The 12696-nt window shown below is 42.0% G+C and overlaps 1 protein-coding gene and 1 long non-coding RNA gene across 2 annotated transcripts in view; one reads left to right on the top strand and one right to left on the bottom strand.

Moving 5' to 3' along the window:
* Window positions 1–888: 888 nt before the first annotated feature.
* CSTA (cystatin A) lies at window positions 889–12307 on the bottom strand. The gene is made up of 3 exons (XM_069555931.1): window positions 12213–12307; window positions 2428–2529; window positions 889–1017 (listed from the first exon to the last, which is right to left on the bottom strand). The coding sequence occupies exons 1-3, from the start codon at window positions 12276–12278 to the stop codon at window positions 889–891; spliced, it is 297 nt and encodes a 98-aa protein (XP_069412032.1). The 5' UTR covers window positions 12279–12307.
* Window positions 7561–12696, top strand: part of LOC138421626 (uncharacterized) — a 72391-nt gene continuing 67255 nt past the window's right edge. The window contains exon 1 of the long non-coding RNA XR_011249561.1: window positions 7561–7740. This is a non-coding gene — a long non-coding RNA (uncharacterized lncRNA). The remainder of the gene's footprint in view (window positions 7741–12696) is intronic.

The raw sequence follows: 12696 nt of genomic DNA, 5'->3' as shown, positions 1-12696 counted from the left end.
CAAAAACTCCTAAAACTCAATAATAAAAAGACAAATAGATCAATTTAAACATAGACAAATGATCAGAATAGACATTTCTCCAAAGAAGATATGCAAATGAATAATAAACTCAAGAGAAGATGTTTGTCATCATGGAAATGCAAGTAAAAACCATGATAAGAAATCATTTCACACCCAGCAGGAAGAATAGACTCAAAAAGTCAGCTAAACAAATGTTAATGAGTATGTTGGAAAAGTCCAAACTCTCATACACTGCTTTTGGGAGGGTAAAATAAGGCAGCTGCTTTGGAAAGCAGTTCGTAAGTTCTTTGAATGTCACTCTTTGAACACAGAGTTGTCTTGAACCAGTAATTTTACTCTTAGGTATATACCCAAGAGAAATAAAAACATTTATATACACAAAATTATGTAGACACATGTTTGTTGATGTCTTAGTTGCTGAGTTGTGTCTGATTTTAGGTCTGCTCTCTTTAAGGAGCAAGCATCTTTTAATTTCATGGCTGTAGTCACTGTCTGTAGTGATTTTAAGGGCCAAGAAAAAATAAAATCTGTCACTGTTTCCATCTTTTTCCTCATCTGGAGAAGGGAACGGCAAACCACTTCAGTATTCTTGCCTTGAGAACCCCATGAACAGTTGCATTAGGCCTCAGTAATTTTTCTAAGATTTCCAATTGAGATCAGTTTGCATGGAATTTCTTATATCTTAAGATATAAATTGATTTTGAGAAAGAAAAGGTAATTATTATTATATAAAACAGACGAGAACTGGTTGAAGAGATTAATTTATTGGCAAAAGAATGCTTCTTTATTGAATGGCTACATTTATTATTAGCAGGAATCATTAATCAGGTGCCAGAGGAAAGAATCGACCACCTTAGGAACATGCTGCTAAAAGCCGGTCAGCTCATCATCCTTGGTTTTGTCAACTTGGTAGCCAGTAAGTGTCAAAGACTGATTTTGTTGAGGAAGGCTTTTGAATACTTTAATGTGAATGTAACGATTATCACCTGTTTGTATCTGGAAGTTGAAAAAGAAAAAGGAGATTAATTTATTTGTGTGGACCCATATCAAATGAAAAATCTACAAACCTTTGAAGACTTCGCTGCAATAACCTCTTTTGGAATAGCGTTCCTGGACCATTTTTAGACCCTTGGTTCCATGGACAGAGGAGCCTGGCAGGCAGGCTACAGTCCATGGGGTCGCAAAGAGTCAGACACAACTGAGTGACTAACACATATAAACCTACCACTTTATTTTATGAGAGAAAGGGCAGGCTAAAGACATGGCAAGAGGCATAGGTCCTGTGCACAAATGAAATCCAGAGTTTTAAAATAATTACATTTTATTTTCAAGGATGCACACACGGATCAAGAAAACAGGTGACAGCCTTTTCTGTGATTCTATGTTCTGACTCCCAGATTGGGATACTTTGTCACATGGTTTGAGAAAGAAGAAAATCAGAATTGCCCTAGAAAATTTGGGATGTGTTGTTCCCATATCTGTACTAGAACTTGCTTTATAAATGTCCAGAGGTAAAACTGAGCAGGGCCCAGGGATAAAACTGAGCAGGGCCCAGGGATGGAGAGTCTGGTTTTCCTTCTAAAATAAAGGGATCTTCCTGGGAAATCATTTGTATGAAGACTGAAATGGTAGTTTGGGCATGAATCTGGGACCTAGAAAACTATGATAAGAATTTCCACTTTTGTTTTTGGTTTAGACAATGAACGTTCTAAAATATTTATTTATTTATTTGGCTGCCCTGGGTCTTAGTTGCAGTAGGTAAGATCTTCGATTTTCTTTGGGACATGCAGGCTTTTCAGTTGTGGCTCGCAAACTGTTGGTTGTGGCAGATGGGATCTAGTTCCCTGACCAGGGCTTGAACCTGCGCCTCCCGCACTGGGAGCACAGAGTCTTAGTCACTGGACCATCAGGAAGTCCCCATGTATTTAAATTATATTAATCAAAATGCTTATTTAAAGGGCAAAAGTGGTTTAAATTATTTTCTCAGCTACTGATTCAAACCATTCCTTAAATCCATTCACTTCCGGCACATAGAATCACAAAGCTTTGAGACAGAAAGAGCTTCAAGATAGCATCTGGTCCAGCCCCACATCATGAAGATCCCACATGAAGAAGCCATGGTTATGAGCTAAACACAGTCTGAATTCTGAATCTTTTTCTTCATCTTCTGGAAATTAAGTTAGGAATCAGTAGAAGAAAGCCTTGTAATTTCACAAGAAAAAGGGGATATAAATATACCATCATCTGCCAAGTTTGAGAGTTACCACTTGGGAAGTATCATGCTAGGTAGGTGTCCTGATTTAGGACAAAGAAAGGAACAAATGATAAAGTAAGGGTGACAGGGAACATCACATAAAATGAAAGATACAATATCTTTTAGTGCTAAAGTGAATGTTGAAGTCTAACCTTGATGTAGTAATTTATTCCAGCAACCACTTGAGTTTTATATTCTATAGCTGTAAATTCTTCATATGTCTCATTTGTTTTTCCTTCAAGCTGTGGTTTAACCTTAAGAAAAGAGTATGAAATAGAAGTCATATTTTTATGGCAAGACAAGAGAAATTTAAACAACAAAAAATCTTCTCTGCCCGTTGGCCTCCCTGTTTCTGGCCCACACTGTGCATTGCGCGTCTGCATTATGCACTGACCAAACCACCCCGTTAGCAGGAATACCTGCTCAACCATAAAGAGCAACATTCTCTTAGCATCAATAAGACAACTCTTTCAAAGGTAACATTCCTCCTTGATCTTGTAAGGTGTCACATGACATACCATAGTGGTGCTTAGATCTGGATTAAATAAACTGTCAACTAAACATCATTTGATGCACAGCCCTTGGTCTCAAAAAACTTATATACCTGTGCCTTGACTTCTAATGGGTGGAACATTAGATGAACTTTCTGAGATGCTTTTCCTGGGTTATAATCCTCAAATTCAGCTTGAATAAAATTTCCACTTCTTTCTTAAATCAGCTGATCAATTTTTTGTCAACAAGAGGGAACAAATTCAAAGCTGTATTGAACTCCATGTATGTGATTTACAAATTTGTTAAATATGTGTTTGCTGCTGCTGCTAAGTCGCTTCAGTCGTGTCCGACTCTGTGCGACCCTATAGATGGCAGCCCACCAGGCTCCTCCGTCCCTGGGATTCTCCAAGCAAGAACACTGGAGTGGCTTGCCATTTCCTTCTCCAATGCATGAAAATGAAAAGTGAAAGTGAAGTCACTGAGTCGTGTCCAACTCTCAGCGACCCCATGGACTGCAGCCTACCAGGCTCCTCCGTCCATGGGATTTTCCAGGCAAGAGTACTGGAGTGGGGCGTCATTGCCTTCTCTGAAATATGTGTTTACAAATAGTTAAATACATCTTTGATTAATAAAAGTGGGAGACCAGTACTTCCTACTAAGTACAAAATGTTTTATTTTGAAATAATTTCAGGGACTTTCCTGGTGGTCCAGTAGTTAAGACTTTGCCTTCCAGTGAAGAGGATACAAGTTTGATCCCTGGTCGGGGAACTAAGAACCCACATGCTTTGTGACCAAAAACACCAAAATGTAAAACAGAAACAATGTTGTAACAAATTCAATAATGACTTCAACAAAAATTGTCCACATTAAAAAAAGATCTTAAAAAAAAATTTCAGACTCAAATTTTCAAAAATAGTATAGCATATCTCAAGGTCCTTAATTTAATCACATCTGCAAGTCCCTTTGCCATGGAAAGTTTCAGGGACTAAAGTGTGGCCATCTTTGAAGGCCATCCTTCTGTCTACCAGAAGGGGATACAAGCTTAGATGCCAGCATTCCTGAACCAGCATGAAAAGGCAGCTAACAAATCTCAAATGGAATATGTAAGATTTTACTAAGTCCGTCAGTTTTCAGTACAGGGTACCCCTATACTGAATTCCTGCTCTCAGCTGGGCATCATAGTGCCCACTGTGGTTTCTCTGACTCAGTTTCTGCTAAGAGTAGAGTTCTAATCTTCTGTCTGTGGGGAGGACTGGAAACAGCTTGTCTTTCAGGGTGGAGAATAGTGAGAGGGAAGGACCTAGGCACAGTGTAACTGCTTCTCAGTCTTCCATCAGTTCTCCTGGTTTCAGCTGCATGCCTCACTCTTGTCTTCCCATTTCTGGTGTTGCTAGTGCTTGAGCCGTTTTAGAGTTCTGCACCATGAATCTGCTTGCTTCTGGCTCAGACATTCCCCCATGTGGCTTAGGCTCTGTCTAGACGACTCAAATCATTTTACATTGTTCATGTTTTCCATCTTCCAAAGTTTTGTTGAAAAAAAAATCCACAAACTATTGTTGATATCTCTGAGGTGTTTGCCTGTCTCTCATTGTCTTCATATTTGCAGATATGACTTTCCTTCCAACCCTCTCTTATCACTTAGAGGGAAAGGAAACAAGTGTGTGTGTTTGATATACCTTGTTTATTGGGAAGTTGCCTCCCTGCCCATAACTGAATATTTTATGTGCATATATGGCTTCAATCAGGCTTCCATTGGATCTAGGGTTCTCCCAAGGCCATCTGGTCCTTCTCTTCAGTGGGCAAATGTTTTGAATCCTTTTCTATTGATGCCTCAGTTTGGGTACCAGAACTGTTTTCAAAGACCTAGATATTTGGGGAGTTCCCTGGCAGTACAGTGGTTAGGACTTGGTGTTCTCATGGCCAGGGCCTGGGTTCAATCCCTGGTGGGGCAACGAGAGCCCACAAGCTGCATGGCACAGCCAAAAAAAAGACCTAGACATCTGCAAATTCTTTGAGGTCTCAGACCTTTTTAGAAGGGCAAACACTTCATGGACCACCAGCCACTTCTACTGTATAGATGGGAAATCTCCAGAATAGATGGGAAAAATGCGATTGTTTTTTGGGGATGGAAAGCAGAGAAAGGAAGAAGACAAATAGTGAAGAAAAAAGAGAAAGAAATGGGAAGAGACAGGGCACAGGAGAGAGAAGAGAAAAGCGGCCAATTGTGCAGAGAGAATGAGCTAGGGGAGAGTTCAGTGTCTTATCGCTTCCCCCATCCTCACCCTTTGGAGCCAATACTGGGTACCTGTCACGTTTAGGAGCTGAGTTGGGAAGGGTTAATCTGGACACTAAACCCTGAATTATCTATTTAAGCTTCACTTTGCAGGTGAGGAACCTGAGACTGTGAGAGAACATGACAGCTAAAGGCTGAAAAATTATTAATTATACTTAAGGTTTTAAATACCTTGAATGGTGAGTATCTGATTTATCTTTTTTGAACCCGGTATCAGACATTTTCATTTCTTATTGTCCCAGAAACACATCCACATCTGTAATTTGGGTCTTTCCATCGTATCTATCTGAGAAGGCAATGGCACCCCACTCCAGTACTCTTGCCTGGAAAACCCCATGGGCGGAGGAGCCTGGTAGGCTGCAGTCCATGGGGTCGCTAAGAGTCGGACACGACTGAGAGACTTCACTTTCACTTTTCACTTTCATGCATTGGTGAAGGAAATGGCAACCCACTCCAGTGTTCTTGCCTGGAGAATCCCAGGGATGAGGGAGCCTGGTGGGCTGCAGTCTATGGGGTTACACAGAGTCGGATACCATTGAAGTGACTTAGCAGCAGCAGCAGCATTGTATCTATGCAACCCACAAGTCCAGAATTTTCCATCATATAGTTGATTTCAAATGTCCTCGTTCACTTTCATAAGTGCATGGACATTTGACAGACTGTGCACCTTGACTCGGAGAAGACAATGGCACCCCACTCCAGTACTCTTGCCTGGAAAATCCCATGGATGGAGGAGCCTGGTAGGCTGCAGCCCATGGGGTCACGAAGAGTCAGACACGACTGAACAACTTCACTTTCACTTTCATGCATTGGAGAAGGAAATGGCAACCCACTCCAGTGTTCTTGCCTGGAGAATCCCAGGGACAGGGGAGCCTGGTGGGCTGCCATCTTTGGGGTCGCACAGAGTCAGACACGACTGAAGTGACTTAGCAGCAGCAGCAGCAGCACCCTGACTGCAGGTTCACTGTACTTACAACCTGTAGCCCTGCTCCTTCTTACCAGCAAAATGGATTTGTATTGCTCTATTGTTGGGTGCTTGGAGAAGGCAATGGCACCCCACTCCAGTTCTCTTGCCTGGAAAATCCCATGGGCGGAGGAGCCTGGTAGGCTGCAGTCCATGGGGTCGCTGAGAGTTGGACATGACTGAGAGACTTCACTTTCTTTTCACTTTCATGCATTGGAGAAGGAAATGGCAACCCACTCCAGTGTTCTTGCCTGGAGAATCTCAGGGATGGGGGAGTCTAATGGGCTGCCGTCTATAGGGTCGCACAGAGTCGGACATGACTGAAGTGACTTAGTAGCAGCAGCAGCAGCAGCAGCAGCATTGTTGGATGCTATGAACCTGAATAATGGGATATCAGGTAAGGAGGAGGAAAAGGGCAGAGTAGAAAGAAACTGATTATGAAACCTTAAGTTTCAGAAGGTAGGTTGGTGTTGAAAGACCCCCTCTCCCCCAGGATGGGTGCTAGGAGAGTGAAGACCAGCAGGGAATGGTGGTCCAATGTGGTGGCAAATAGACAGGCCTTAAGCTGTGCATAGCTGCCCCTTACTTTCTTCAATCTGCTCTGCATGGTGGTGGTTGAGGTGCTGAAGGGAACAGTATAGGTTGGGGTCCAAACCAGGGGAAGGATGCTATCAGGGAGGAGCAGCTGATAAAGTGCAGTCAGCCCAGAGCTGTTCAAGCTTTTCTTGTTGCTGCAGAGGATGAATCTTGGTGAGCTGTTAATTTTCTGGGATATGAGGATTTCAGCCTTGCTGCACCAAAGATGCAGGAGTTTCTCCTACCTTCCCCAACCTGTAATCATCCTGCAGAAACACACTTGGGCTATGCATAATTCAGGAAAAATGAATAGAAAGATTATGGTGGCAGCATGGCTAGGCCATTTTGGGGACGTTTTAGAGGGTAACTAAGGAGAGTTTGGGTAGCAGCATGAAAGCACAGTGGGGCTGGTGAGAGGTGACTTGTGGACATTTGCAGCCTATGTTTTGAGGGCCGGAGAAGTATGGGGCAAGGCAACCAGCATACACGAAATAATGGCACCTGCCTTAAGAAAGGAGGACAAAGTCTTAGACCAGAGAGAGGCATGCAGTCAGCAAGGAAAAGTAAATCAGAGGGTTCTCACACCAGATGACTGCAATCTTCTAGGAGAAAGAACTGAAATGCCATCTGGTCAGGCCATGGGGATTGGAAGGACTGAGAACCTGAGGAGAGAGAGGGTCCAGTTCCACCCCTGTAGGGTTTCTAGAAAAGAACCCACAGGATGTGACTGGAAGGCTAGCTGGCAGCCCCAGGGCCCTGCAGCCGTTGTTCACTGGTGTGAATTCGTAGATTTGTAAAGGGTGAGTTTTCTGGGATTCTACATCTTTCTTGGGCAAAGTTCCCTGAAGCTGGAGTAGAGCTGAGGAGGAAGTGGTGGCAGTGGGAGTGACCTCTGACTGAGGACTGGAATGCCAGAGCTCACAGGGTCATGGAAATCAGGGTGGAGGAGGGGAGGAAGCCACCCATGATGGGGTCCAGCTGGGTGAGCGATGGAGTGGGCTGAGGCATGCGCTGATGCAGATGGGAGGGAAGTGCCTGAGGGACTCTGGTGGGGCTGAACCGCAGCTTCTCTGTACGTGGGAGCAATGGAAGAGCTGATTGATGAGAAGGCTGTGGTCAGAGAGGAGAACACATTTGTGGGTGAGTAAGAGCCACAGCATGCTAAGCTCCCGGGTGTGTCCACAATGGTGTGCAGATGGGGTGTTTGTCTGTTGTTTTTGTTGCAGGTTTTGTGTGGTGTCCTGGCAGACAAAAGTTAGGGTCTGTGGGTATGCCAGGAATGGTATTCAGCAGCCAGGTTTGACTTAGGGGTGTGTGCGCACATGTGTATGTTTTGTGTGTATGCATCTGTGCGTGTGTAATAATAGCTCTTATTTCTAAAAATAAAAATTATTGCTACAACATTTCTTTCCTGTGTATAAACATACTCAGAATTCTCATCCAGTGATTTTTCACATATGACATAAGATAATGGATCAGCCAAAATGATCCAGAGGCTCTTGCCAGTGGGCCCTTCATTTGATCCTTAATTATGTATATTAAGTATTTACATACTAAGTAATTAATCACACATATTAATAATTTACATCTTAAGTAATTAATTACACATATAAACACACACATTCAGGGTGGGGCCATGTTTGAGTCTTTGTTTCCTTGTGTGTATCCCTTTTCTCCAATTTATTTTACAAATTTCCCTGAGGGTAGGACCAGGTTTCTGTACCTTTTCTTCCTATAGCAATTCACTCAGTACTGTGTACATAATTGGTTTTCTCTTTTCATAAAAATTTTAATTTTGGCCACACAATGCAACTTGTGGGATCTTAGTTACCCAACCAGAGATTGAACTCAAGCCCTCAGCAGTGGGAATGCTGAGTCCTAACCACTGGATCACCAGGGAATTCCCAAATCAATGTTTTCTGAATGCAGAAACCAGGGTTGTTTTCCCTCATAATAGCTTGTCTCCCCAGATAGGAAAGAAGACAGAAGAGAGGCAGAGAGAATATTGAAGGAGGGGCTTTATTCCTCTGTACTCTGGAGAAGGAAATGGCAACCCACTCCAGTACTCTTGCCCGGAAAATTCCATGGATGGGGGAGCCTGGTAGGCTACAGTCCGTGGGGTCACAAAGAGTCAGACACGACTGAGCGACTTCACTTTCTTTCTTTCTATAGTTCCTTTTGGAGAAGGAAATGGCAACCTACTCCAGTGTTCTTGCCTGGAGAATCCCATGGACAGAGGAGCCCGGTGGGGCTAAATCTATGGGGTTGAAAAGAGTCAGACACTACTAAGCAACTAACACACACTCTGGACCCAAGTACCATTAACAGCCTTTAATACCTGATACCACCCATTACCATCCAGTCTCTCTCATCTTCAGAACAAAGAAAGTCCTTTCTTCTGCCTTCAAAAATGTTCAAGACTTCTCAATTCCAAGCCCTTTGTTTGGCTTTCTTCTCTTTCTGATCCAATCTCTCTTTCATTCTGATGTCAAATTCCTTGAACCTGTGGTCATCATTTTTCTTTGATGCTTTCCCCTTTACGTGTAACAACCTCCTTCTCCCCTCTTTGCCTCCCCAATGGGTGCTTACTTCAGCTCGAATTCCACTGAGAAGCTCTCTGATAAAAACAGGGAAAGCTGATAAACTTCATTTCCTCCAAGTCTACCTGATTTTAATAGGTGAATTTTTAAACTAGAAACACATTAAAACATCAAAGGAATAAGACTTCAAGGTAAATGACAGGTAAGTGGAGGTCTTCCCTGGGACCTCATCAAATCACATTAAGTATGTGATTACCTACACATACCCATTTCCCTGGCCCTGCCCAGGAACCTAAATAATTCTATAATCTTGGAGAAGGTGTTGATTAAATTTCCTCACCTAAAAACTGGTTGGAGTAATATCTGCCTCTTTGGGTTTTTTTGTAGGGGGATGAATGATATAATTGAAGTGAAGTGCCTCTTAAACTCTAAAATGTTTTCTAAGCCGAATATCCCTCAATATTCCAGCCCTTAAATGGGAATTGTCGCCTGAGGCTATCTCCTGTGAGCCAGGGAAAGTGAAAGTGAAGTTGCTCAGTCATGCCCGACTCTTTGCAACCCCATGGATAGTAGCCTGCACCAAGCTCCTCCGTCCATGGGATTTTCAAGGCAAGAGTACTGGAGTGGGTTGCCATTTCCTTCTCCAGGGAATCTTCCCTACCCAGGGATCGAACCCAGGTCTCTCACATTGTAGACAGACGCTTTACCTTCTGAACCACCAGGGAAGTCTGTGAGCCAGGGAAGACAAGTGATAATTGGGAGTTTAGTACTGGAGGAACAGAGCTGCTATGCAGGAATTATTCACCTGAAAGTAAGAACGTTTGACCAGTAATCTCTAAAGTTTTTCCTGGTTCCAAACCTATGATTATGAAAAAGCACTTAACTGGAAAATGTTTTATATTATGCTCTAGATATCTTGACTTCCCTAAATGGGTTGTAAACTTCCTGAGGGTAGGGGCTGTATCTTATAGTCCTTATGGATCTTCTATAACATTTAACACAACGTTGGACACCGAAGAGATATTCAAGAAATGATTCATTGATATTCATTCCTCATATTGATTTAAAGGGAGGCTGGCTGCTTGCACAGGGAAGGCAAGTTTGCAACATTGTCTTCTCCCAGTGTATTCCCCTCACTCCACAAGCTTCATCATGTCGCGGCCATAAATCTGGAGATAGGCTAGCTTCTTGATTAGATGGTTATTAACCTCTTTGAATCTCAGTTTCATCAACTGAAAAACTGATGTGATGTCTTCCCTCCTTGCCCCAGGGATTATAAAAATCAAATGAGAGGCTGAATGGAGGACAAGGCTATCAAAACTGCAAAACATCTTTCTGGGCTGATGTAGCTACTTAATAACTAACTCTTATTCTACTTCTCTGACAAAGTTGAAGCCCAAGGTGAGCAGGAAGAAACACACTTTCAACGTAATTTATATATTTAAGGTGTGGCTTACTGATAGATATTATTAATAATGCAAGGCCTTTTTATAAGTTGTTACTTAAAAAAATCATACTTGCAAACCAAGATAGGCTTTATAAAAATCATTATAATTTTCTGCACCTTCTATCTTCTATATTTCAAATATCTGTTATTCCCAACCCCCTTACAGCTCTGGTCCCTGAAGAGTCTCAGGAATTTTCCCAGGACAGTAATGATCTCCAGCAAAAATTGGAAGTAAACAATTATGATGCCTCACTTATCCACGTTCACTTCCAAGTCATTTCTTTTTTCACCTGTGCTTTGGAGGGATCGAACCCATGACCCCTGCATTGGAAGGATGGAGTCTTAACCACTGGACCACCAGGGAATTCCTTCCAAGTCTTTTTTATGAGTTGCAAGGCAAGTGGTGTTATTTTCACTTCACAGAAGATATTGAGAGTCTTTTGCTGCCCTCTGATTTTAGAAAGCCCATCTCTTGTCAATTTCTCAGAATACCCTGTATTTCTAGTCCTGTAGGCAAGTGAGGTCATGGACCACAGTCTGGGCATCACCAGAGTTGACTAGAAATGCAGAACCCCAGGCCTACTCTAGACCTAGTGAGTCAGAATCTGATCTTTTAACAAGACTTCCAGGTGATATGTGTGCCCATTGAAGTTTAAGAACACTGACAGTATAGGGATTCCAGTGAAGGTATTAATGACTTAATATTATCTTCTTCAAGAAAGGATAAGTGAGAAGGTATTTACTATTTTAAAAGAACAGTTGAAAGGAAAATACTTAGCCCCACAGAATGAGTGATAGAATTCCAGGCAAAAGAGACCTTCTCTGTGCTGTAACATACAGAATCCCATCTCTTCCACTTACACACGAAGCTAGTCTTTGCCAGTGTCACAGAATGAAAGAGCAGGAAGGAATGACATAGGAAATAGGGCAACACTTTATAAATCTAAAATAGTAATTTATATATTTCTTATTTTCATAAAAATGCAATACAATTTTTATTTGATAGGTGATGACAAATCAGACAACACTTAGAAAAATATATTAACCTGCTAAACACATTGAGTTCTATTTTCACCATAATCAATTTTGAAATCACCATAGATTATATCACTTCTCTGTTAGTGTAATCTCCTAAATACTAAAACATTGTCCATTGAGACAAATTTGTAGGAAGTTTGTAAGTGGATCATTTTTATGATTTATTCTACATTTAACTCATAAAAATTTTTTCCTATAGTGTATTTAAAGTCTAGTCCATCGATACTTAACAGCCTCAGACTTTAATTACATGTTGGCTACACTTGGTGAGAAAAGACAAATTTCATCAGAAGCTGAATTAGTAATCCTAGAATCATACATTGTAAGAGCTTTAGCGATGATCCCATAAAAATTCTCCTTTTACAAATGGGGAACCTAAGGCTCAGAGAAGGGATGTGACTTGCTCAAGATCACTCTCAGTTAAGATTATCAGAGATTTCATCTGAAAGAATTTTCAGTAGGAAGTCCAAACAAAGCCACTCATTTCCCGGCGTTCCCGTTTTCCTGTTCACCGACACATTTAGCCCAGGGCCAACCTAGGAACCACGATTTGGGATCAAACCTTTCCTTGGGCTGAATTCACTTACCGTGTTAGCAATCTCCTGGATTTCTGGAGTGGCAGGTTTGGCTTCAGTTAAACCTCCAGGGATCATTTTGGCTAATTGTGTCTTTTCTGGGCAGGATGCTGGCGCTGAAGTGGTCAGGTAAGGGTGGAGATTCTGGTTTTTAAAGAGGCTGTTGTTCACAAGCTCCGCCTATAGAATGTTTTGTTTTCCTCAGAGAGAAAGAAGCACAGGGAAAATGAGTGTGCCTTGAAGTAAGAGTTCTTGCTTCCTCAGTGGAAAACACTAACAGGACTTGGGAAGAACGAGGGGCCAGGAGGAATAAATGGGTGTGTTCAAGGTGTGTTGGAACAAGAGTCAAACTTCTTTGTGTTCTCTTTGACAATGGTTTCATCCTGTTGTCTCTGAAGTATGAAATCCGAAACCACAACCAGAGCTTCCCAGTGTTTAAAACCTCTAACAAAACTTTATTTTTTCAAGGAATACTTTTTAAAAATGTCAAGGCCGA

Source organism: Ovis canadensis, chromosome 1, assembly GCF_042477335.2.
Source record: "Ovis canadensis isolate MfBH-ARS-UI-01 breed Bighorn chromosome 1, ARS-UI_OviCan_v2, whole genome shotgun sequence".
NCBI lineage: Eukaryota > Metazoa > Chordata > Mammalia > Artiodactyla > Bovidae > Ovis > Ovis canadensis.
Note: the sequence above shows the minus strand (reverse complement) of the source record. Positions and strands in the feature narration are given on the sequence as shown.

Coding starts and splice junctions, on each gene's coding strand:
- CSTA (XM_069555931.1), bottom strand. CDS start 12,278: ATGATCCCTGGAGGTTTAACTGAAGCCAAACCTGCCACTCCAGAAATC. Junction 2,530..12,212: donor TCCAGGAGATTGCTAACACG/GTAAGTGAATTC, acceptor TCTTTTCTTAAG/GTTAAACCACAGCTTGAAGG. Junction 1,018..2,427: donor GAATAAATTACTACATCAAG/GTTAGACTTCAA, acceptor TTCAACTTCCAG/ATACAAACAGGTGATAATCG.